Here is a 23,973-nt window from a genome sequence, read left to right on the forward strand (position 1 = left end):
TTGTTCATTGATTTGTTGATGGCAATCATCATGTTGTAAAAAGTAAAAACAAAATGTGGTGATTCAAACCATACATACTAATTATATGTTTTCAAGGAATGCCTTGTTGTATATTTTATTGTATGAGTTGGTACAATAAACAAGTTCTGAGAAGCATTAAAAATTACCAATGTATTTATATCATTATTGTTTTTCCCTATACATGACTTTTAAAAACTTTCTAGGATCTAGCTCTAAATCATATGCAATTACATTCATCCTATCAATACATTTGTCAAAGGTTCAGTTGAAATTTAGTTTTCTTGAGAACTTATATCTCGGGCTAATAATTATGTTAATACTAAATATAATTACATAGGTATCTCTATGTATCTGTGACATTTGTGATATTTAATTTACCTATAAATTTACATTTATTTGGTAAAAAACAGAGACACATTTCTAGCTGCTACAACCTGATGGACACCATGTGGCCCACGTGCTTCTTCTCCCCTCTACAACCACGCAGGTGGTGCTAATGGAGCATTATCGTCTCAAGTTTTGCTCAGCTACACAACTCGCAAAGCAAATCCTGAGAAGCTACTACCATGTAATGAAATTTTATTTATGAGATAAAACTATTTACCACTTCAGTTTTAGATCCATATTAGAATTCCCCTAAATAAGAAACTATTATTAACTCATTTCTGCTACTTATTCTGTTCTCAAATATTTACAGAAATAAGGGGGGTAACGTTTGCATGTATAGAAAGTGTTGTTAGCAATAAAGCTTAGACTAAATAGAAACAAATATGACAATATGCATATTTTTATATTTATTTGACAATACAAAATATAAAAGAATGAGCTCATATTCTAAAAATGTAACTTTGATAAACCTGAAGTTGTTTACAAAAAACGTTTTAACATACTGACATGTGACTAACTTCCTATTTTTTAAATATTTTGTAAAAGATACTTAAATTAAATTTTAAGAACTAGAGCTGAATTGATTTACTAATGTTTTGTATTCTGTATCCCTTCAAAATAAGAGTGACAGAAATCACAACTTGTAAAATGCATGACGGAAGGTATTTCTTCCAGTTGAGAGTTAATCTGTGCACAATGTGTTGATTTCTTTAGCCCTCTTTGCTTCTTTTTACTAAAGGGGAATCTGACTCTTCCTAAGACCTCTGCTCCTTTGCATCTTTCCCGTGGAAGCTGTGTGTCCCCCCGTGTCCCTTGCACTGAGGAACAGGAGTCCAGGCCAGCACTCTTCTAGATTGCCTCAGGTCATCTTTTCCAACACAGTATCAACTCCACTCTTCAGAGACCCGTGACATTTTTCTCTACTTACCTATGTCCCCTCTATTTACTGACATCCGCCGACCTAGTTCCTTCACATCCATTAGGGATTTTCACTCCTAGATGCACCCAGTTCAGCATATTCATTTCACATGGTAACTCCAGGCCTCCCAGAGAACGTCAGGACCATCCCACTCCAAATGTTCAGAAAAAGGTTCTTTCTTCCTCTTAGTAATGGAACATTATTTTTTCTTTTTCTGGTCTTATGCAATACAGCAAGGGACTACATTTTCCAGACGTCCTTTGGTTATATATTTAAATCAGTGGATGTAAGCAAAGTGATATATGCAACTTCCCAGTTAGGATCTCAAAAGGAAGCCACTTGCTTTTCACTTCTCACCCTCTTACCAGGTCCGGAAGTGAACAAAGAAGTGATAGAGGCTTCTAGTTTCTTCTTACCTCTCAGACTATTTTGTACTTTTTATTTTGGGGTCCATTCATTAAATATTGGTTGTCTTCCACACTGGGATTCTATTCTCAGACTAATTATATCTCTTCGTACTCTCCCAACTTTCTTAAACAAGTCTCATGGGTTCAACTACATGATTTACCTCCTGAATCGAAGAATCACATATGCAAATACTCAGCACCTTTACTTAGATTTTGAACAACTCCTTGAATTCCATATGTCCAACAAATCAAGCTACACATTCCTTTTTCAATATTTATATCAGCAACTACATAAAACAAATGTACAGCTTCATGCACGATTATCAGTTGAACTACCTTCTAATCACCTTCAATGTCAGGAGATAAACATTTCCTACCACCTCAAAAGTCCTCCATGTGCCCTGCATTATGTGTACTCATCTTCTTGTCGTAAATAGACATTTTTCTGACATAATTTCTGCATATGTTCATCATTCAAGTGTGTATCCCTAAAGTATATGGCTTTATTTTGCCTTTTTTTTTTCTTGCAGCCCTTTGCAATTACTATATTCCTACTCCATTTTTCCCTTGCAATTTATTTGTTAATGAAACTGGATTATTTTTTCTTGTTTTTATTTCTATCCTAACTTAATGTAACATGTCCCTCTATGTTCTCTGTGTGTGTGTGTGTGTGCGCGTACACACGTATTGATTACTGGATCTGGAAACTTAATCAGAATACATGAGGATTAGATTTTTCAGCAGGACTTCTTTATGGTAATTTTGAATTCTTTTCAGAAAGCACAAAAACCCTGCCTGCTTCTCTTTTTTTTTTTTTCAAAGTAAGTAGCCATTAATGTTGGATGCCTAGATTTTATAATTCATGACTTATTATAAAATGTAGATAACCTTATAAATCAATTTTATCATTATTTCTTCATTTACTTGTTGCAATTATTCTACTAAGAGAAACTTTACCTCATTTATAGCTTATTTATCCAGCAACTATTTCATATTAAAAAGATAAAACAAATGTTTGAGTGTGTATTTCATTAACCTTGTATTGTACAAAGGCAATTAGTTGTGTGTGTATATCTGTGTCACTCTGATTTTATACATTTAAACATATTTGATGTTTTCCTCCACTTCAGTTAGTACACTTATTGGCTAATAGAACCTTTCTAAGTTGGGTCTCAAGTCCTATTAATGCACCCTTGTATTCTCTGATATCTTCCTTACTAACTAGAGAAGTAGACTCTCCGAGGCTCATCTTATGCGTTGTCTGCCCTAGACTCACAATCAACTGGTTCTTCAAGTAGTCCTGCTTTCTTTTAACGGAAAGAAGTATTTCACTATCATAATCTGATGCTAGGGATACTCATTGTTACTGAGATGGGCTTTATTTGGGGGCCTTTCCAAGCAAGAGATAGATGATAAATAGATAAATGACAGATAGAGATTAAAAACAAACAAAAAAACACGCACACAAAAAAAACACCTCATGAGTTCATTCTGATACTTTCACTCCTAATTTTGTACCACAGAGAATACTGATTCTCAAGGGGCACCGGGGATGCTAGTTCACATTTTCTTTCACTGAATATCTTAAATATATCACTACTTGATTTTCTTCTAGCACAAGGTGCCAAACGTCTGATGACAGTTCCCTTTCCCACGAGGTCCTTCTCACTGCGGTTACTCAGTACCCCGTACTCAGTTTACAGCAGGGTCTCTTTTCATGTGTTCGCCTTTTTTCTACCTTCTTCATCTTATTTCTTGTGTATTTCACACCTTCTTTATCCCCTCTCTTTTTTACTTTTGTTTATCTTCTTAATTATTTTTCTCCATGTCTTTGCAAAATTCACATCCTGTGACTGAAAAACAAGCCCGGGACCTACTCTTCCTTTTCTCAAACCTGCCTGGAAACCTACCGCTCTTCCTTCTCCTAGCTTATGAGTCTTCTCTTCTCAAAACTTCACCTAGCCCAGCTGGTATGGTTCACTGAGCCGACCCCTGCACCAAGAGGTCGCTGGTTCCACTCCCGGTCAGGACACATGCCCAGGTTGTGGGCCCGATCCCCAGTGGGGGGCATGCAGGAGGTGGCCAATCGATGTTCTCTCTCATCAGTGTTTCTGCCTCTCTTTCCCTCTTACTTCCTCTCTTTCTCTAAAATCAATAAAAAGAAAAAAAGGTTAAAATTTTCATTGCCTTGGTGTTTTTTCAGGTAGATTTGTTTGGCAATAGGTGAAGCATTATTGGCTCTTACTAAAATATTGCTAGGCTGTGTTTAGGGACCCTCCACCACAAAATTTAAAGAGCTTCCAGAATTGGATCTGTGGACTTCCTCCCATTAGAGTTGGTGCCATACTCCCTGACTGTCCTTGTCTTCCCCTGCAGCAAGCTTCATCCCCACTAGATCATTTTCCGCAGTTATGTCAGAGCTGGAGGCTGACTTTTCATTCATGTTTAGGGATGGAATTTTAACAATCTTGAGGAATCAAAATATTCTTGCAACTAGGTCTCAATGACTTGCACAAAACTGTCTCTGATATATTCCACATTCTCAGCAAAAAATATACCTAATATTTAAATCTTAAATATCTTATTTATAAATGTTACTTCTGCTTTTTCTAAGGTAAGGTAAGTTTAACAATATTCTATATAAAATTTCCCAGTGAAATGGAGCCTGCATCTATTAAAGTAATTTCTCGTATTGTATTGTATGATAAATTTGTTTCTATGAGCTGCTTGAGGGCAAGAACTGTTTTATTATTTCAGTATTCCCAATGCTTAGCACAGTGTTTGACACAATGTACTTTAAAACAGTTACTGAATAAATGAATGTGCAAATGAGTAAATAGATGTATGAATAGATACATTGATTTATTCAAGGCAATATCTCTCAAAAATAAGAATAAGTGACTGGTTCAAATTTTTTATACACAGGAAGCTTTAGGTAGGCTAATGAGATGTGAGGCTCCTATTGGGTTATATGAGTAAGAAAATGTCACCTGTTCATGAAAAAGGCATCCAATAGAGACTATGGAAATGAATGTTTTCCTCAAGCACTCTTGTCTTCACTTAGATGAAAACATGTATCTGAATTCAGGAAAGGGATGCTTACCGCATCACTCAAATCTAAATTAGAAATAAGAAATATATGGCAATGCAAAAAAAAAAAAAAACTAAAAAAATTATACACACACACATATATATACTCATATATATTTATGTCTATAAATATATATGTGTGCATGTGTGTATGTACATATGTATGGTTGTGTTCTTTTCTGTATTTATACAACAAATTGAGCTGAGAAAGGTCAAACGTATTTCTTGTTAAAACATGAGTGTCTGTGTGTGTATATCTGCACAATATATTCAATTGGCTCAGCAGAGGGATGGGAATTTCAGATAATCCTTCCAGCTCAGAGTTTTCTCAGGAACCAGGTTGTTTCCATAGATATATGGATTTTCCTTCCATCGTACTGAGAATACAGATGGTGCAGCTTGATTAAACTTTGACATGTCTTGCTTTGGCACAATTTTTGTCTTTTATGACATTTACATATATTTTAAAAACTGGTATGTTTTAAATGCCAACTGTAATTTTTTATCTGAAATAAAGATCATTTTTCTTCAACCTCATAATTTATTCCTTTCCCCCTCTTCTTGTCTCTCTCCTGTCGATATACTGACTTAGCAATCTAGCCAGGACTTTCTGTACCGAGAATAGACATTTTCATAAAGGTTCTTTTTATTCTTTGTTCTTTTTAAAAATAAATATGGGTGTTTCCATTCTGAACGCTGAAGGTATTTGGACGATATTTGTACCTTTGTACATTTAGAAAGTGGAAGTTGCTGGCAGGTGCTGCCCTTTCTCTGATAGGTCCCTAAATCTTTTCTCTACTTTTTCCTTGAGTCCAGATGACTAATCAACCTTCAATAAAAACTAATCTCGTGAAAGTTGAATTGTATAGAAGGTTATACATAATTGTAGTACACTAAATTGCCATTATTAACCTCTTTTAAATATCCTGTTCATATTTAAATGAACTTGCCAACAAAAAACATGGTCTGCTACACTTCTTCTAGGTCTTGATTTTCTAACCACTTTAGGAAGCAGCTTTCGGTTTGCCTATGTATTAATTTCATATTGATACTGTAAGAAATTATCACAGCCCTGGCCAGTTTGGCTCAGCGGTTAGAGCATTGGCCTGCAGTCCAGAGAAATTATCACATATTTAGTGACTTAATGCAAATTTATTATTGTACAATTCTGTAGGACAGAAATACGGGGTCTTGGATTAGAATCCCGGGCTGTGTCTAGAGGTTTCTTGGCGGAAATCTGTTTTGTTGCCTTTTCCAACTTCTAAAGGCTGCCTGAGTGCCTTGGCTCATGGCCCCTTTTTCCATCATGAAAGTCACCAAAAGTGGGTTGAGTCCTTTTCAAATCACACTGCTCGAGTCTTCTCTTCTGCTCCCTCTTCCACTCTTAAAGATCCATGTGATTACACTGAGCCCGCCCAGATAAACTTCCTGTTTTAAGATCAGCAGAGCAGGAAACAATTCCATCTGCAATCCTTAATCCCTCTTTTCTGTGTAACCGAATATGTTCACAGGGTCCAGGTATTAAGACATGGGAATATGGGCGTGGGGGCATTACTCTTCTTACCACACATATTTTCTATAGTTTTAGTCTTATTTAAATCAGGAACTGATAACCTCTCCATCATGTCTTAATAGCTGCTAATCTGTATGTACAGTTCTGCCTCAGTCAAGTTATATGACTTTTAATTATTTTATGCACTATTTCATAATGCAGAGGGTAGATATTTGCTAACTGGCAGTAAATAACATTTCTGCTTATTTATAACCAAGAAATACCCCAGTTTCTAATTGTGATGGTAATGAGCTTTAAAATGATGAACAATTTCTTGAAATCACAAATTTAATATTGAAAAAAAAAAGGATCTGGGAGAGGTTTAGTTTTTATTACATTTTCAATATGAATACGTATTTTTCATTCTCCTTTATCTCATGATAATGAGATTTTTTTAGACAGGATTTTAACCCATTTCAAGTTTTAGTGCTGCCAAAATGCTTTAAAAAATATTGTTACTGATAAAAACTGAGAAGTTTTCAACTCTTCTCGGTAGCAATAGTTTGAGCTGAGTTAACGTGTGTGTCAGTGCTTAACTCCAGGCATGCTCTAGATGTCATTTGAACAGGGTATGATCACCCATATGGCTCTTTTTAATTTCTGTTTAAAACAAATTGGTAAACACAAATTCTGAGACTTGGGCTAAGTTGAGTCACCTTTCTTTGCTTCAGTTTCTTCATTTGTTAAAGTGGTAATAATACTACTACCGGTTGCAATGAGAAATGAATTTGTTGACACATGTAAGTATGTGCATGTATTTCGAGCAGTAGCACAGAGTAGGTGCTCAAAAAAGGTTAGCTATTATTATTAACAGCAACAAGGTGGCATGATGTAAAGGAATCATTAACTTCGGCATCAAGACGACTGATACCTTTTTTAAAGACCTCCTGTAATGGCTCTACAAAATTAAAATATAATTTAAAAAACTCAATCAGTTATTTTGAAAACGCTGAGAACTGTAAAAGTCACTTTTATATAGCCAGCCACATTTAGTGTATTTAAGACAGAGCACACTTGGCTAAGCAAGCCTGGAACAGGATATTAACTCTGCTTGTCAAAGTCACACCTGCTGACAAATTCTGAGTTCCATGGCAGAGACAAATGAAGGAGTATAAATTGCTTTAATGGAACATAGCTTTCACTAATAACGTGCAGATTAAAAAATAGCAAGTCCTGAAAAAGGGATTCTGGCTAGATAATGTATCTGTGTGACCCATGAATTACAATAGTTTCGAATCATCTTTAAACATTTTTTTCTTTATTGATTTTAGAGGGAGAGGAAGGGAGAGGGAGAAAGAGATAGAAACATCAATGAGGGAGAACATCGATTGGCCGCCTCCGACTGGGGATTTGGCCCACAACCTGGCCATGTGTCCCGACCAGGAATTATACTGGTGTATGGGTTTTCTCAACCACTGAGCTACACCAGCCAGGCTCAAATCATATTTTATAGATCAATTTTATGGTAAACACTCTATTCTATACACTTATTTGCATCCCTTGAAAAATTTCTCACAAATCTATCAGTTCAATTTCTTGAGTGGAGTATAATAAATCTATTTATTGCTTAAGGTTATAAATTCTAAGTAAACCTTTAGTGCCAATATAATAAAAATCAATTGCCATTGCAAAACAGATTGGTAGAGAATAATATTTGATAGTTAAATATTATTATAATTATCCTTTGAACATTTTTTGTCTTTAACACATACCCATATAATTGTTAAATTAATAAATCCATATAAAAGTGACACAAATATTTTTCAATTTTATTTCTTTTACTCAATTATAATTTATAAATTATAATGCATAAAATTTTTAAATTATAATTTTCTTTTTAATAAGTATTTTTATTAATTTGCCTTTGTTATAGATGTTTCTCCTTTTTCCCCCATTGACACCTTCCTCCCTATCTTAGATCATCTGTTCAACAAGTACAAATGAGTAACAACTCCGAATGAAGCAAAGTACAGTGATACCTCGGTTCTCGAACGCCTTGGTTTTCGACCAAATCAGGATTCGAGAAACTTTTGTCTCGGAATCCGAACAAATATTTGGAACTCGAACTTCCGAGATGAGCCAAGTTGAGCCGAATGGCGTTCATTCGGCCCAGCGAGCCTTGCTCGCGTCATCAGTGTGAGTGCAGAGAGAGAGTCACGCTTTGTGGAGAGAGTCACGCTTTCCTATTGGGTTTCATTGCTTCGGTTCTCGAACAATTCGGTTCTCGACCGTCCTCCTGGAACGAATTATGTTCGAGAACCGAGGTATCACTGTACTAGGTACTGAGTTATAAGTGAGAAAGAACAGTGTGATCTAATGATCTAATGGGAAAGAGAAGTCTTACATACGTACGTTATAGGTGTTATCTTAAGACAGTTAAAAACCACTGAAAAGATATTTCCTAGGAAGATACTGGGTTAGTTTCTTAACTATATCCTTACAGTATTTAAAAATGCTTATAGGGCACAAGAACAGGTTGCAGAAAATATAGAAGCAGTTTCAGAGACAGTACAACATTGCAGGTGAGAAAATAAAGTCTTTAGACCAGCATTGTGGCAGGGGTTGATGGAGAGAGGAAGAAAGTCGTCCTACAGGATCCAGTGGTTTATTGGATATAGAAGAATGAAGGTGAGGAAAGATTCAAAGATGAAACTCTGATTTCTGGTCTAACCAATTGAGTGGCTGGGCAGGCCATTTTCTGTCACAAAGTACGCTGGATAGGAGCAGGTTCTTGTGTGAATTATAATTTAATTTTTGGACTTTCTGTTGGAGATTTTGAAAATTTAAAAAGAGATATTGAGTAGGTAATACTAAAAATGGTCCAGGTGGGAGTCATCAACATACAAATGTTAATTTAAACCACAGGAGGAATACAATAACTTAGAAGGAAAGAATAATTGAGAAGAAAAGAAGCTCTGGTCAGAGCCATGCGGAAAATGAATAATAGGCAAAGGAGTTTTTGAGAGAAAGCAATCAAAAGAGTCCTTAGAGAACAGAGAATCAGAAAAGCCATCCTAGGAACACAGAAACTTTAAAATAAGAGGTATGGCAAATGGAATCAAATGTTGCAGAGATAAAGAGATGTGAGTTGAATTTATGGACATGTAGCTAACTGGTGAACTTAATGGAAGTCATTTTGGAGAAGTGATGCAGGAAGTTTGCAACTTCTTACAAAGTTTTGGGGAGAAGAAGAAAGGGTCTAACCCATCGACAAGATGATTGGTTATGGTGGGAAGGAAAAATTAAGACCATGTTTGTGTGTTGAGTAACTACTGATAAAGAAAACGTGTATCTACTAAGAAAGAGACTAGCATGCTAGCTAGATGACTGAAGATAGCAAAATAATGATGATATAGCAAGTGGATCTTGAGTAACAAAAGGAATCCAAAGGGAAATATTGACTTTGGATTGATTCACGAACCTCCTGTCATAATTGAGCTCATTTTTCTGTCACAGGAGTTTCACAAATCAATATTCCCCCAGAAGGTTAATGTTGTGAGCCTTGGTGAAGTTTCATATTACTCAAGGAACTGTTAATTGTGCTAAGAAGAAACTTTAAAACAATTGTGTTTATTTATTCATCATACTTTTTTCTTGCAAGCTTTTATTATTAATTAATCAAAGACCTTTTTGTTTTCTTTTATGCTTCTTTTTTTTTCCTAGGAAAATTCCGGCCTTCTTTAATGCTGTTAGGGAGCTCTTTGGAGCAGAGTCAACCTCTCAGTTACATAAAATACAGGATGGCGTATTGCTGGAACGTGGATCTAAATCCCAGTGAAGCACACAAAGGGCTGCAGGAGCACCAGGAATTGCACTCTGCCAATCAGTCGCTTTCTCCCAGCCAAGTCAGTCTGGGCTTTGATCAACTAGTAGAAGAAATCAATAATAAAATTCCACTCTATCAGAGTGAAATAGAAGAAAACACCATTTTTGTGCCCAGTACACCAAAGCATTCATTAGAGGAAACGCAGCAAATATCCTTGAATGAATTTACGTCTAAAAGCTCAGAACTCTCCTGTCACCAAGATAGGAAAACACCAGTAATTGGTTTTAGGCCATCTGCGCTACCAAATCCTCAAATCATGAATAAAGAAAGCTCTTGGGGAAACCCCACAGGAAAATGCCATGATGCTGGTGTTTACATATTCAATATTTTAGCTCCATCATCCACTAGTTCGGATCAAATTAATGCACAAAAAGAACTGGAAAATAAAAATAATAACTACCATTTAGGATTTCAAAGTAACATTTCCTCTATATATCCATCCTTCTCAACTGACTTTATGCCAAAAGAAGAGAATAAAAGAAATAGAAATACAAGTACTGTGGAACCTTTCCTACCCAGGATGGGGGAAAGTTCATGGCCAAAGAGCACAGAGGTATGTGTCATATATGTTGATCTAAAAATATAAATATAAATCACTTAATAATATGCTGGATTAACTTAGTAATGAGGGTAACTATGCTAAATAGAGAAATGTATTAATATTACATTTGAAAAAATCATTTAGTATTTGCTAATTCTATGTTCCTGAATCAGTGATATTTTCTGAGGAAACAGCAATAAAATTTTTATAATATAATTTTTAAAGTTCCAGTTTCATCAAATATAAATAAAATGTTATAGTATTTACATTTTATTAGATTAAAATACCAGAGTTGGAGGTTTCAATGATCGTATTTTCTGTCTCATTGTGTTATTATGCACACACAGAAACACACATAAATTTCATTACATTTATATTCTCAGTCACACTATCATGAATTAAAACTTTAGATTACTATTAGTAGAAGTAATGTCTCTTTACTCAGAGGCTCCTAAATTATATGCTTGGCAGGCAAGTTCTATTGGGATCATTCCAAGAATAGGAAATTAAGTAATCATTGTGCAATTCATCCTAATGGTTTCATTAGTAGTTTTCCAATCATTTTAGTAACTATAGAGTTTCTTGTACAGTATTTGCACATTTCTCTGCTTATGCTGAATCTGGACACAGTGAAATGAAGTAAACAGTACAAAGAAGAAACACTATTGCAGCTATAACACACAGGGTAAGGCAAAAGGATTCTTCACTTACTCAACAACGATTTATCATATTCGTAAAATATACATGATAAACTAGACATAACAAATCCAAAGAAGCTACAGGATACCTGATTTCAGGAATACCATATTACTCAAAGTAAGTTGCAAACAAGAGAAGGTAACAGAGCAAAGTAACAGGATGAGTTCAGTGGAGAAGAAACAACTAATTTTTTCTGAGACACTGCAGAGGAGGTAGCGACTCAACTAATCTGAATTGAAAGTCATTGAATTTTAGGAACATCTGCTGTTGATCATGACAATGTAACAAGTACTAAGCTTTTCCTTACCACTGGAAACTATGAAGTTAGAAAAAACATATGGAGCCACTGGTTTTAGGCATAAGACAACAGACAGTTATAGGACATCTATGCTTGAGAGAGGGAAAGTGTTGAATGATCAAAAAGACAGAAGAAATGAAAGAACAAAATAAAATAGAAGAAACAAATATCAGCATGGCAGTCTTAAATCCAAAAATATCCATAAATGCACTAAATATGAATAGGCTAAGCATTCCAAATAAAAGGGAGAAATCGACCAACTAAATAAAAAATACTTTACTACAATCTACAAGAGACAAACTTCAGAAGCAAAAGCACAGATAGGTTGAAAGTAAAAGAAATAAAAAGATTTAACACTCAATCAGCCAAAGAAAGTTGGTGTGGTTATTAATATCAGGAAAAGTACAGTTCAGTGAAGAGTTTTATTAGAGAAAGAGAAGGGTCATTTCATAAGGATAAAAGGGTCAATTGGGAGAACATAATAAATTTAAATGTAGATGCATCTAATAACAGATTCAAAACACATAAAGCAAATGATTTAAAGTTAATCGTATACCCACCCTCTTACTGAGCCATTTATGAATTCATTCACAAAAAATAAAGCATGGCCATATAAATATTTGCACATGACAGTTAATAGATTTCTTTACAATACCTCAAAGCTTAACCCAAATGTTCATCAAGAGAAAGGTAGATAAACAAATTGTGGCATGTGCATGCACTAGTATACTTCTAATCAACAATAAACTATTTTTATGTGTGACAGCACAGATAAATTACAAAATACATATCATTTAATTTAAAAGAGTCAGAAACAAAAGAGCACATACACCCAATCCGTGGTGGTAGGCATCTGAATTAACTGTAGTTACCACATGGATGTGCAGATTGACAGAAGGAGATATGGAGGAACTTGCTAAAGTGACTAAAATGTTATATATTTGATTAGGATATTGATATAATGGCTGTATACATTCCTCAAACTTAAATTATATATTTAATTATATGTGCAATTTTCTATATGTATAACTTCATTAAAAATCTAAGAAATAGGCCAGCGGGGTGGCTTTCTGGTTGAGCGTCAACCCATGCACCGGGCAGTCGCTGGTTCAATTCCCAGTCAAGGCACATGCCCAGATTGTGGGCCCAATCCCTGTTAGGGAGCAGCCAATCAATGTTCTCTCTCATCAATGTATCTATCTCTCTCTTCCTCTCGCTCCCTCTCTCTCTAAAATCAATTAAAAAAAATTAAAAAAAAAATAATAGTTAAAATCTCAAAAATAAAAATAAAAAAATAAATTCTTAAAACAAGAAATTGTGCAACTGAATTAATCTTTTCTCTACAGCAAACTATATTAATTTAACAATTATTATTTTAAGCTGATAAGCTGTTCCATTCAGCTAATTGAAGTACCTCAAGGCAGTAATACAAGTCTGGCCTCCTTTTGTGACAAAGTAAAAATGTAAGTGTTACTATTTCATTAAATTTTTAAATTTCTGTACCTAAATAAATTTGCCTATTTTAACATCACTACACTGATTAATTTAGCATATAAAATATTCTGTAATCTTTAACACAATGAAAAGTATAAATTTATGACAAATTAGTTCATTAATCAACTTCTGGTATTGTTTTTGTTGTTTATAGTCAAATAATTATGGTTTTTTTACAGGATTAAAGTTGAATATTTTATCATTTCAGGCCTGCCCCAGCTATTTGTTGGTAGTTTAATTTGCACTGAATTAATTTTTCATTTAATGACATAGTGCCTAACTCCTATGACTGTCCCATAGTAGCATAGATTTAACCTTTCCACCAGGGATTTACTATTTAGAAGGATGAAGGTGTCTTTCTCTTAATAACTCATTCTTACCTTGAATGCGATTCCAGAATTTGAACAAATGCAGAAGTGTTTATTCATTGAAAAACAAATTTTTCACCAGGGATAGTATAAAACATTTCACTGATCCCCTTTTTGTTAACCTACAAATAAATTTCTAATATAAAGGGAGATGCCTTTTCTAAAGACCAAATTCTCATTAGCAATTAAAAATTATATAATTCTTTCTCTCTTCTATAGCTAAAAGTTTTGAAAAATTAATGCATTTGCATTTTAGTTCTCTTGAAGTTTATCAATTTATAAATGTTTTAAATATAATAAATACACATATAAATAAATTTAGAGTATTTTTTAGCTATAGTAGCATCCTACGAAATCATCATTTGGGATTAAATATTTGAAATATTTATTTAATTACTAATTAAAGACTATTAGAATGCCTAATAACTAGTCCATGCATGAAATAGTCAAATGTAGTACAAACAAGCAAACAAAAAAGTAAGATCTCTGCCCTAAAAAACTTATAACCATATTGGAAGAGCTGAAAGGCATACATACAAAAGTGCAAAGCAAACGTCAATTCCATAAAGACATGTAATCTTTAATGTCTTGCTCTGGTTCACAGAAGAAATTTAAAATGACAGTTTAGATTCCTATATTAGTGTCTTTAAAGATATCAGCAATGCCTGACCAGTGTGACTCGGTGGATTGGGCATCACCCCATGGACTGAGAGGTCCCAGTTCAATTCCCAGTCAGGGCACAAGCCCTGGTTAAGGATTCGTTCCCAGTAGGAAGTGTGCACGAGGCAGCAGATTGATGTTTCTCTCTCACATGGAAGTTTCTATCTTTCCCTTCTTCTCTCTTTAAAAAAAAAAAAAAATCAATAAAAAATATTTAAAGACATCAGTACTGATTCTTCAAGAATAAGCTACTCACAGTAACAAACTGACAACTTACTAGGAACTTGACACCTTAAATCTAAAATGTGGCAGAGTAGTCCCCCCTTAGCGATAGATATATGTTCTAGGATCCCCAGTGGATGCCTGAAACCACAGACAGTACTGAACTCTATATGTACTATGTTTTTTTCCTATACATATATCTCTTTTTACTTAAAGGAAGCACTTCATGGCTTCTTTTTGTCATACCCAAATTGCCAACATCATCATTCTTCCACTGTGGGAACATTATTAAGTAAAATAAGAATTATTTGAACACAAGTACTGCAATACCCAAGGGTTGGTCTGATAACCGAGAAGGTTACTATCGGAGGATCCCTGGACAAAGGGAGACTCATTTCCCAGGTGGGATGGAGCAAGGCAGTGTAGAATTTTATTACCCTACTCAGAGGATGCACAATTTAAAACGTATAAGTTGTTTATTTCTGGAATTTTTAATTCAATATTCTCAGACTGTCTGACTGAGGTAAGTGAAATTGTTATTGGTGGAAGTGGAGTTCTTGCGATTCCAGGAGGAAAAGAATTTCCTGGGGCACCCCCTCACAGGAGGATGAGGTTTCATGTAAAGCTTTATTGATGATGTAAAATTAAGGGAATTCCCCTCTAAGTTCCCACATATGTCCATTTCACTATGGCAGAAGTGCAGTCTTGTCTTCAGCAGGGCCCGAGTTAGGGCTAGTGCCCAGAGTTTCTGTTCCATATTAAAGCACAGTCCAGTGCAGCATTTGGTTAGCTTAGCTTGTGTTCCCATCTGCCGACCATTGAGTGTGAGGTTCACAGAGCCATGCAGCTGCTTAAGGCCAGATGGCGAAGCAGAGCGAACAGGAGAACACATGGGTGAGGGCGGGTGACAGAGCAAAAGAGCCAGAGGAGCATAAGGGAGAAAGCTCCTTTGGGGATTTTAACTTTCCAGGACTGTGCACACTTCTGGTGGGGTCCACCTCTTCACTAATCCATTGTTCCCCAGGCTAGACTGACAGGGAAGCACCTTCCCTTCCTCACCTGACTTCACTGTGCATGTGCCCATCTTCCCCTTTGTTCAATCCCTTCCCCCACACATCTGCAGGGATGGACTGGTGGTTCCCTGGGGAGCATGAAGCTGTAGCTTCCTGGTGAAGCGACCCAGGTGACCATGCTTATAATGTCTGGGCTCCCTTTGCTTTCTTCCTTTTATTAATATTAACTAGCTAATTACAATGATAATAAAACCACAGAAAGCAAAACCATGGGAAAGTGTGGACTATTATAGATATAAATATTCTCAGCTGTGCAAAGAAACTGGTCAAATAACTTGCCTCTGAGTATAAAACTACTAAATGGAAGAACCAGGATCAAACTCAAGGCTTTGGGCTCCAAGGAGAAACTATTTTGCAATTCTCTGGTTCATTTGAGCAAAAAGGTATTGTTCAGAATGTACAAGTGACTTTTGAGCTCAATTATTAAAGTAAAACTCAGAGATGTGTAAAATCCAAAAGTGTAAGGTAAATGGACAGCCAAAAATATTATTTACCACCTTGACCAACAAGAGAATTTGTTTACCCAAATTGTTATATTAAGATAAGCAACTTCCAGCTTCAAAAAGTTTGACAGGAACAAAAACCAGTGGGAAGAGTTCAGGTTTCTAAAGCAAGTACTCATTGTGCAGAGTGAAATTTTATGTCATATGAACGACAATGTATTCTTAATTGCTTTACATGGGTGCTCTTGGAAAAGTTTAAAGAACAGTCCTCTACGGTGTTTTTGGTATAGTTGTAATCTCGACCAGTCTGGCCTAGCTCACAACACTGTGCCACAAATCAGCTGCTGATTGTTTTGTATTTTCAATTTTCTATAGAAAACCTTGCATGAAGTGTCTTATCATCTCGTCCTAAATAATCTTTTTATGCATATTTTTCAGAATCAGAGAAACCTATCATGCAGCTGACATGCATTCCAATTCGGGGAAGATCTGGAGCACTACGACAGCATTTCCATACCAACTCTTTTCTGAGACCAAGTTTAATATAAATATTTGTATTGATAACTCAACACAGCTACTTCATTTTATGCCACACGGTAAGCAGCCTTGCAGATAAACGTAAAGATCTGCATAAAGCTGGTACAGGCTTCCTAGCCTTGAGTCCACTGATGAAAATCAGGAAGCATTATTATTAGCTAGTATTTTGCCCTGAAGTGAAGTAGGAGGAAAACAACTAGAAAAGTTTTGTTAACATTTGCTTAGCTATTGTTTTGGAGAACTTTCTTTGGATAGTTCAGCCTAGGAAACCTTATTTTCCTGTTATAAAATAATGCAAATATAACAAGTTTTTAGCATATTAAAAACAAATTTCAAAGAGATTCTAGATAAATGAAACACCTGTTTCATTGAAATATAAATAGTGAGGTAGAATAGACACTGATGCATAGAACTGTGTTAGCCCTGTACAGCCAGCATAATCACTGAATCAAATTGACTCAAAGTCTCTGGGAATGAATCCCAGGGATCTGTATTTCATTATAACTCATCAGATAATTCTTATTTCTCTAAAGTTTTAGAATGTCTTTAAAGTTGCTTAATATTTTATTTCACTATTATAATCAACTATTTTGCAAGACAACATTAATTTTTGAACAAAATTTAGGTGCTACTATTTTCTACATATCAACTATTGTTTCTTGACCAATAATGACCCAAGAAGTGTCTTTTCATTGATTATTTTATTATTATTATTATTTTGCCTTTTACTTTGAGTACAGGTGACTACCTATATAACAGCATGTTGGAATATTAATACGGCCATCTGGTTTGAACCTAACAGAAACCAATTCCTGCTGGCTTAAGCAGAAAAAAACAAACAAACATTTTTAAAGAGTAGAAGGATTTATTACAGAATTTAAGAGTAGGAATTCAGCAAAATTTGGAAATATACAGATAAAGAAGCAGTCCAAAATTTCTGTATGCCTCTCACCTCATTTCCTGTCTGTATAATTGCTTCTCATGTTTCTCTTGCTGTCTGTGGACTCATTTTCCTTACTTTTTCAGAATGTATGAAAAGCCAAGCTCTCAAGCTTAAATGCTATTTGGCCAGCTCCCTAAAGATATTTCAATCTCTCTATTGGATCCAATTCCAAATTTCTAAACGCAGGATTATGATTGTACAACCAAGATCAGTGGTCCTGCTGCTTGATCCAATGAGAATGGCTTGGGTCATATTGGCTTCAATTGCTGCAAAAGGGAATAATAGTGAACTAGGGAGACCATTTCTGTTCTTCCAATTTACAATATTTAATTTCCAACGTCTCTCCCCCACCCTGCAGATATCCTTTTGTTGAGCAAGCCAAAGTCCATTTTTTACTTTTTTTTATTTTTAAACTTTTAAAAAATATGTTACTTATTGATTTGAGAGAGAGAGAGGACAGGACAGGGAGAGAGACAGAGAGAAACATTGATGTGAGAGAGAAACATCATTGGGTTGTCTCCCATAAGTGTCCCAACTGGGGATCAAACCCACAACCTGGGTATGTGCCCTGACCAGGAATTGAAGCCACAACCTTTTTGGTATACAGAACAACACTCCAACCAACTGAGGCACACCAGCCAGGGCCATTCTTTAGTTTTATGAGAAGTTTCAGTAAAGTTATTAGGTCATTGTGTTTAGTTTTAGAGATGTATAGTGGTAAGGAGGATGTCTATGTCTTGAAGGATATTAGAATTATTTGCAAGAAAAACAAGGAGGAGGTGAAGTAGAGAGGAAGGAGGAAGAATTAGAGGAGGAGAAAGGACATATTCATTGAAACGTATGCCACTGTTGAAAGGAAAACTTTTGTCTTTCTATTTATTTTTGAAGGAGGGCAGGTGCTGTGACTTTGCTGACAATAGACAAATCAGAAAGAAAAGACAAGGCTTGTTTGCACATTCATAGGAGTTACTGAGTAATAAATTACCTGCTGAGCCCTGGACGGTTTGGCTCAGCAGTTAGAGCATTGGCCTGCAGTCCAGAGAGACCCGGGTTCAGTTCCTGCTAAGGGCACGTACCTCGGTTGCAGTTGTCCCCGATCCTGGTTGGGTGGTGCAGGTGGCAGCCACTCGATGTGTCCCTTTCACGTCGATGTTTCTCTTTCTCTTCCTCTCTCTCTCCCTCCCACTCTGTCTGAACAAAAAATGGAAAAATGTCCTTCGGTGAGGATAAAAAAAAAATCACCTGCTGAATTCCCAGAGGTAAATGTTTTAATACCAATTCAACATAAATGTGTGTGGGTGGGGAGAGGGGAGCTTTAATGGAAAAGTATGGAGAGTTCTATTATTTTGTTTTGTTTTGATTTGTTTTTATGCTAATGGATAGACTGTCTGTCTCCCTTCCTGCTTCCTGGAATTTGCAGGAAACTAGCTCAGAATGAAGAATGGTAGCTGTATATAGGAAGTCTCTGTTTTTCCCGGTTTTAGTCAGATAACAAAAGGTCAAATGGTATTTTAAATGTTTTCACTTTAAGATATTCTTGATGCTAAAACTGTGTGAGAAAGGAAGAAACTTATGCCGTTGTACATTCTTTTGGCTAGTCTAATAATCAAATCAATGTGAAAAAGATAAAAGAAAGCAACCAAATTTAATGACATATGTACATATGGGACCCCCAAATACATGAGAGAGTCAGAGAGAGACCCCACACACATGAAATTTAGAGACAAAAAGTTAAAATGAGGTATCTAGGTATTCTGAGCTAAGGATTAGGTGAGGCAGGTTGGAGATTGAGAGGAGAGAAAGGTGATTCACCAGACGATAAAACAAGCAGACGATCAGTAATTAATATGTTTGCCCTGTCCTATACACAGGTCATAAGAAGATATACCTGCTCCAAATTTAACTCTCATTATGGAAAAGGCCCAGATTTAAATTCTTTAAGAAGAGGTAACAGTTTCTCGTGAGCCCACAGGTGTTGCCAGAAAATTGAATTCCTCTGTCTCCAGTGAAAGTGAGGTTCTTGAGGTGCTACTGGAATAAGCATTTCTGGAGGCTCCCATCAGAGGATGAGATGTAGAAGTCTTTATTTTCATGGATTTATATTTCTCGGGTTCCAAAGTCTCATTTTCCTTAAGCCAGTCCTGGAAAAGGTGCAGTGTGGGCTTTAGTAGAGATAGAAGCAAAGCCAGTGTCCAGAGTTTTGTTCCATGATGGAGCTGAATTTGGCATAGCTTTAGGCATCATGCTAGATTCAGCCTATCAGTGTGCTGTGTGGAGTCCACATGGCCGTGGGCCACAGGGATAAATATAGGCAAATGCTCCCCCTGAAACAGGTGAGCCAGGAGCTCAGTGTGCAAGAGAGCCACGGGCACCAAGAGAGAGAACTTTCTTTATTTAGGAGTTTATAAAGCTCAAATATTCCCACACTTGAAGTGGCCCCACCTACTCGCCAATGACCTATTCCCACATGTGAGTGACCTTCCCTACAGCACCCACACCTTACTGGGCATGCATCTATTATCCAGTTCCTTCCTCATCAATCTGTGAGGAATAGACCTGGAGAGTGTTAACTGCAGCTTCCTGGCAAAGCTGTATAAATGGTATACCTATATAATCTAGTCTCCCTTTATGTTTCTTTCCTGTTAAATAATAACCAGGTTATTATAACTGTCACACAGGGTCTCGATTACCTTCAGCTCAAAATAATTCACATGCTAAAGTAGCACATCTTGCAGGGGGGGGGGGGAGGTGTTCTGAACCTTCATCTGTAGTCCCTTCACAACTTTATGTTAGTATTTTACTAGTAATACAGATGTTCTGTAAAGAACAAAAGTCTGAATAGTGTATGGTTAATGTAAGAAACATACAAACCTGTAGAGAATTTTTATGAGTTTATTTGAGCCAAACTGATGACCATTGTAGGGAAGCAGAAATCTCAATGGATTCAGAAAATGCTCCTGAGAATGACAGTCTTGCAGCTTATTTTTTACATTAGAATCAAAGATGGAGACATAAGAAGGATTATATGAAATCCACTGATAGTAGATTCAGGGGGTGGGAGGAAGCAAGTGGAAATACCTCAGGGATTGGATGAATAGTGAAACAGAAAGACACACACTTCTTTTACATTAGTGGGTAGAGGGCAGTTAATATTAACAGTTACAGCACATAGATATGGTATTCAAGGAACAAGATAACAATGAGGGGTTCTGTGGTCTTGTGCTCAGTGCCTTGAGGGGTCTGGAAAAGGCGACTATACGGACATTTCAAAGGGATGTTATTGTAGATGCAAAAAGACAATAGATGAGGTAAAGATTGATCTTTGTTAAGGAAGCTACAGGCCTAGAATATGACTACCCACCTTAACCTACTTTTGGTTAGGAATTTGTATGTTCAGACCATCCTATGTGGTTACTTTTGGTCTCTGAGTTTGTAGGGCTCACTATGCTGGCCTCCCCTGAACTCAACAGGTTTAGTATGTGGCCCCTTTTCTGTCCACAGAATCAAGAGTGACTTTGACAAATGATAGAAGCTTTTGCTAGAAACTTAAGGAATAATAAAGTCTAAATAACTAAAGAGGAGAACATGAGTAAGGGGTTTTCATCCAAGAACTCTGTTTTCCCAACATTGAGGAAATTGAATCCTTCTAGAGGACCACACATTTTGAACAAGGAACTCTCTGCTATCATCATCTTCAACTATAACTTCAATGAAGTTGATGCCCATGTCCTCATTTCCAACTCCAAAGTCATTGCACAGCCCGTGTCTTTACTTCCAACTACTTCCTAGGTTTAGATGCTGTGTGGTTAGAACTGTATTAAGAGGTCATGTACTCTCCAAGGTGCTGGAAGTAGAAGTCAGTTTGCAAAGATTAGAGTAATTGAGAACTGTTTGCAGAAGTTATCTATTCTTTAAAGAAGACTGGCAGTAATGGGATGGTAAAAAAAAAATAAATAAAAATAGGACATTATTTTAAGCAATGGAATAGATGAGGGAAGGTTTTATTAAGTAGAAACTGAACATTTTTAGAAAAGACAAAAGCAATTTAGAGTGGGTTAACTTAAAATGAGAAAGCCAAAAGGAGAGACAATAGTGTTTACAGGGTGCGGCAAAAGTAGGCTTACAGTTGTGAGTACGTGAAACAGTTTATTCTTTATTTATTATTTATTAATTATTGTATTATTTTCCATATAAACACCTGTAAACCGAATTTTGCCTCACCCTGTATTTGGAATCAGAGAAATACAATTTTGGAAGCATGGATTCAGACAGAAGCCAAAATAGTGTCCTAATTACAGGGTGATGGAATAGGGGTTTTATGAGGAAAGGAATAACTGCATGAAAAAGAAGAAAGAACGTCGATGGGTGCTGTGAAGCTGAGTTACTCTTGAGCTATACACCATTGGCTACTGAGACTTTCTTCAGATAGAGAGTCCATAAGCATCAACCCTTGTAATCAGAATGTCTGCTGTTCTGATGGCTTTACCAAAAATTGCTTGTAAAACAATCTTGATGTTAGCTCAGTTCAAAGGCCTGGCCCAGTCCAAACAGTTCCAAGTTTCAAGAAGCAAGAAATGCTGCAAGGCATTTCTCCTGGAGTGGCATTTCAGACTCTATTTTGAAATGGCTTCACTTATGTCCACTTTTACAGGGGGGATATTGAATATATAAAAGAGAGGGGGCTTTAATTGATGGACTGGAGCCCATTGTAGGAAAGATAACATTGAAGAAGTAAGATTTACTAAAAAGCAGTGATGCATCTCAAAAGATGTATAAGTAATAGAGGAGGGCACATAAAAATCAGATTTAAGGTGAAGGGTGCTATCAAGACTCTCATGTGGGCCTTAGTCTTTTTAGTACGGTAGGCAATATGGTGAGCAGTTTGACAAGAATTGCATGGAGCAGAAGAATACAAGAAATTTGGAAAAGGGTTATTTTAGCTGCCAAGAATTAAGGTATATTATACCTATAATATCTGCTTTTAAAAAGCCATAGTACTTGTTGCTTACAATATGGATGAGTTTAATTCACATACTTAATGGCTAACTTCAAGGAGAAAAGTGGTAATTCAGATTAGACATGTTAAACTTAAAATAATAATAAAACATCCAAAGAGAAACATGAATCAGGTAATAAGAGATACCAAAACAAAGAACAGGAGAGAAATAATAGCTGGAAATTGGATTATGAAGTCTTTGATGTCAGGGAAAAGAGGATTGTAGTGAAGTGATGAATTCTTGCATGCCCTAGAGGACAGGGGAATGCAGTCCTAGAAATGGGAGAGTCAAGTTAATTAAAGTGAAATGGTGTCTTTGAAGATGCATTCCTGTGTCACAGACTGGCAATACTCTCTCCTACTTGTCAAAGTTCTTAGAGTCATGATTTTGCCTGTGGCCATATTTTTTCTAGCTTTCATTCACACCATTTCAGTCAATATTCCCAAATTGCAGTATATTTTAGATATTCTCTCCCATGTAAAAGCATTTCCACAATCCATAATTCCCTGGTGATCTTTACCATTTGTTTATCAACCATTTCTTTGATAATGTCTTGATCTACCATAAAACCTGCATTTTAAAATCAATCATTATGCCTTTCGTTTATTTTCGTTGGGGCATGTTCAGCAGTATCATTTGCACAGTAGCCAGTTTATATCAAAAATCTTTCCTTACAAACTAAAAGTTGGGACAGTAAAAGAAGCCACAGAAAGTAAACACATAACTGCAAATACAATACTATTAGAGGGATGTAACTGTTTGCAATATGCTGTTCAAAATGTCATTGGCTAAGGGTTATCAGTAGAGGTTGTTGCACTTGCTTACATTGATTGAGACCGTAAGGTCACATTCAAAGCATGAACATGATGTAGATAAATATTGATTAGATAGAGATAGAGATAGAAACAGATATAATTTTCAAATATCATTTATAAGATATAAACCCCATACTACTTATCATTTAGAATTAGAAAAATATTTCACAGACACGTATTGTAAGTCAGTATGGTGTGGCCACTATTAAATGGCATTTGCAGGTAAACGCTTTGGGGGAAGATTATGGAATGTAAATATGAGAAGACAAAAGCCTTTATATTATAGTATGCTTACACTTTGAGTCCCAGAGAAGGTGAAGAAAGAAAGCACATGTCCATACGGTTATTATAATGTTGTGCACGGCAGAATCTTTTGTGATTCCTACTTGGGAAAAGAACATCAATCAGCTTTGGAGAGTTACAATCCTTAAGGGCACAGCCTTGAAAACTGCCAGATTTAGTTTGGACTCCTGGCTTGCCACTTATCATTCACTTTGTGATCTTTTTATATCTCCCAAGTACCTAATGGTAGCCACAGTAGAATATTTTTTATGCATAGCTACAATGTACCAAATATTTTAACATCAAGAATACAATATCTAGATCTATTGCATAATATGAAGACAGACTAATCAAACAACACACAAGCGATATTTTTCAAAAATATTTCCAAATCTAAAC

At 36.0% G+C, this 23,973-nt stretch overlaps 1 protein-coding gene across 3 annotated transcripts in view; it reads left to right on the plus strand.

The window, feature by feature from the left end:
- The first annotated feature begins 10,116 nt into the window (after positions 1-10,116).
- Positions 10,117-23,973, plus strand: part of PIK3C2G (phosphatidylinositol-4-phosphate 3-kinase catalytic subunit type 2 gamma) — a 272,104-nt gene continuing 258,247 nt past the window's right edge. For 2 of the 3 annotated variants that reach the window (XM_036251349.1, XM_036251350.1), the window contains exons 1-3: positions 10,117-10,755; positions 13,121-13,203; positions 16,439-16,596. In XM_036251349.1, coding sequence (XP_036107242.1) covers positions 10,117-10,755; positions 13,121-13,203; positions 16,439-16,596 — 880 coding nt within the window. Of the gene's footprint in view, positions 10,760-13,120; positions 13,204-16,438; positions 16,597-23,973 lie in introns of all 3 variants that reach the window. The other variant, XM_036251351.1, reaches the window with a different exon arrangement.

This window comes from Molossus molossus, unplaced genomic scaffold (assembly GCF_014108415.1).
Source record: "Molossus molossus isolate mMolMol1 unplaced genomic scaffold, mMolMol1.p scaffold_m16_p_10, whole genome shotgun sequence".
NCBI lineage: Eukaryota > Metazoa > Chordata > Mammalia > Chiroptera > Molossidae > Molossus > Molossus molossus.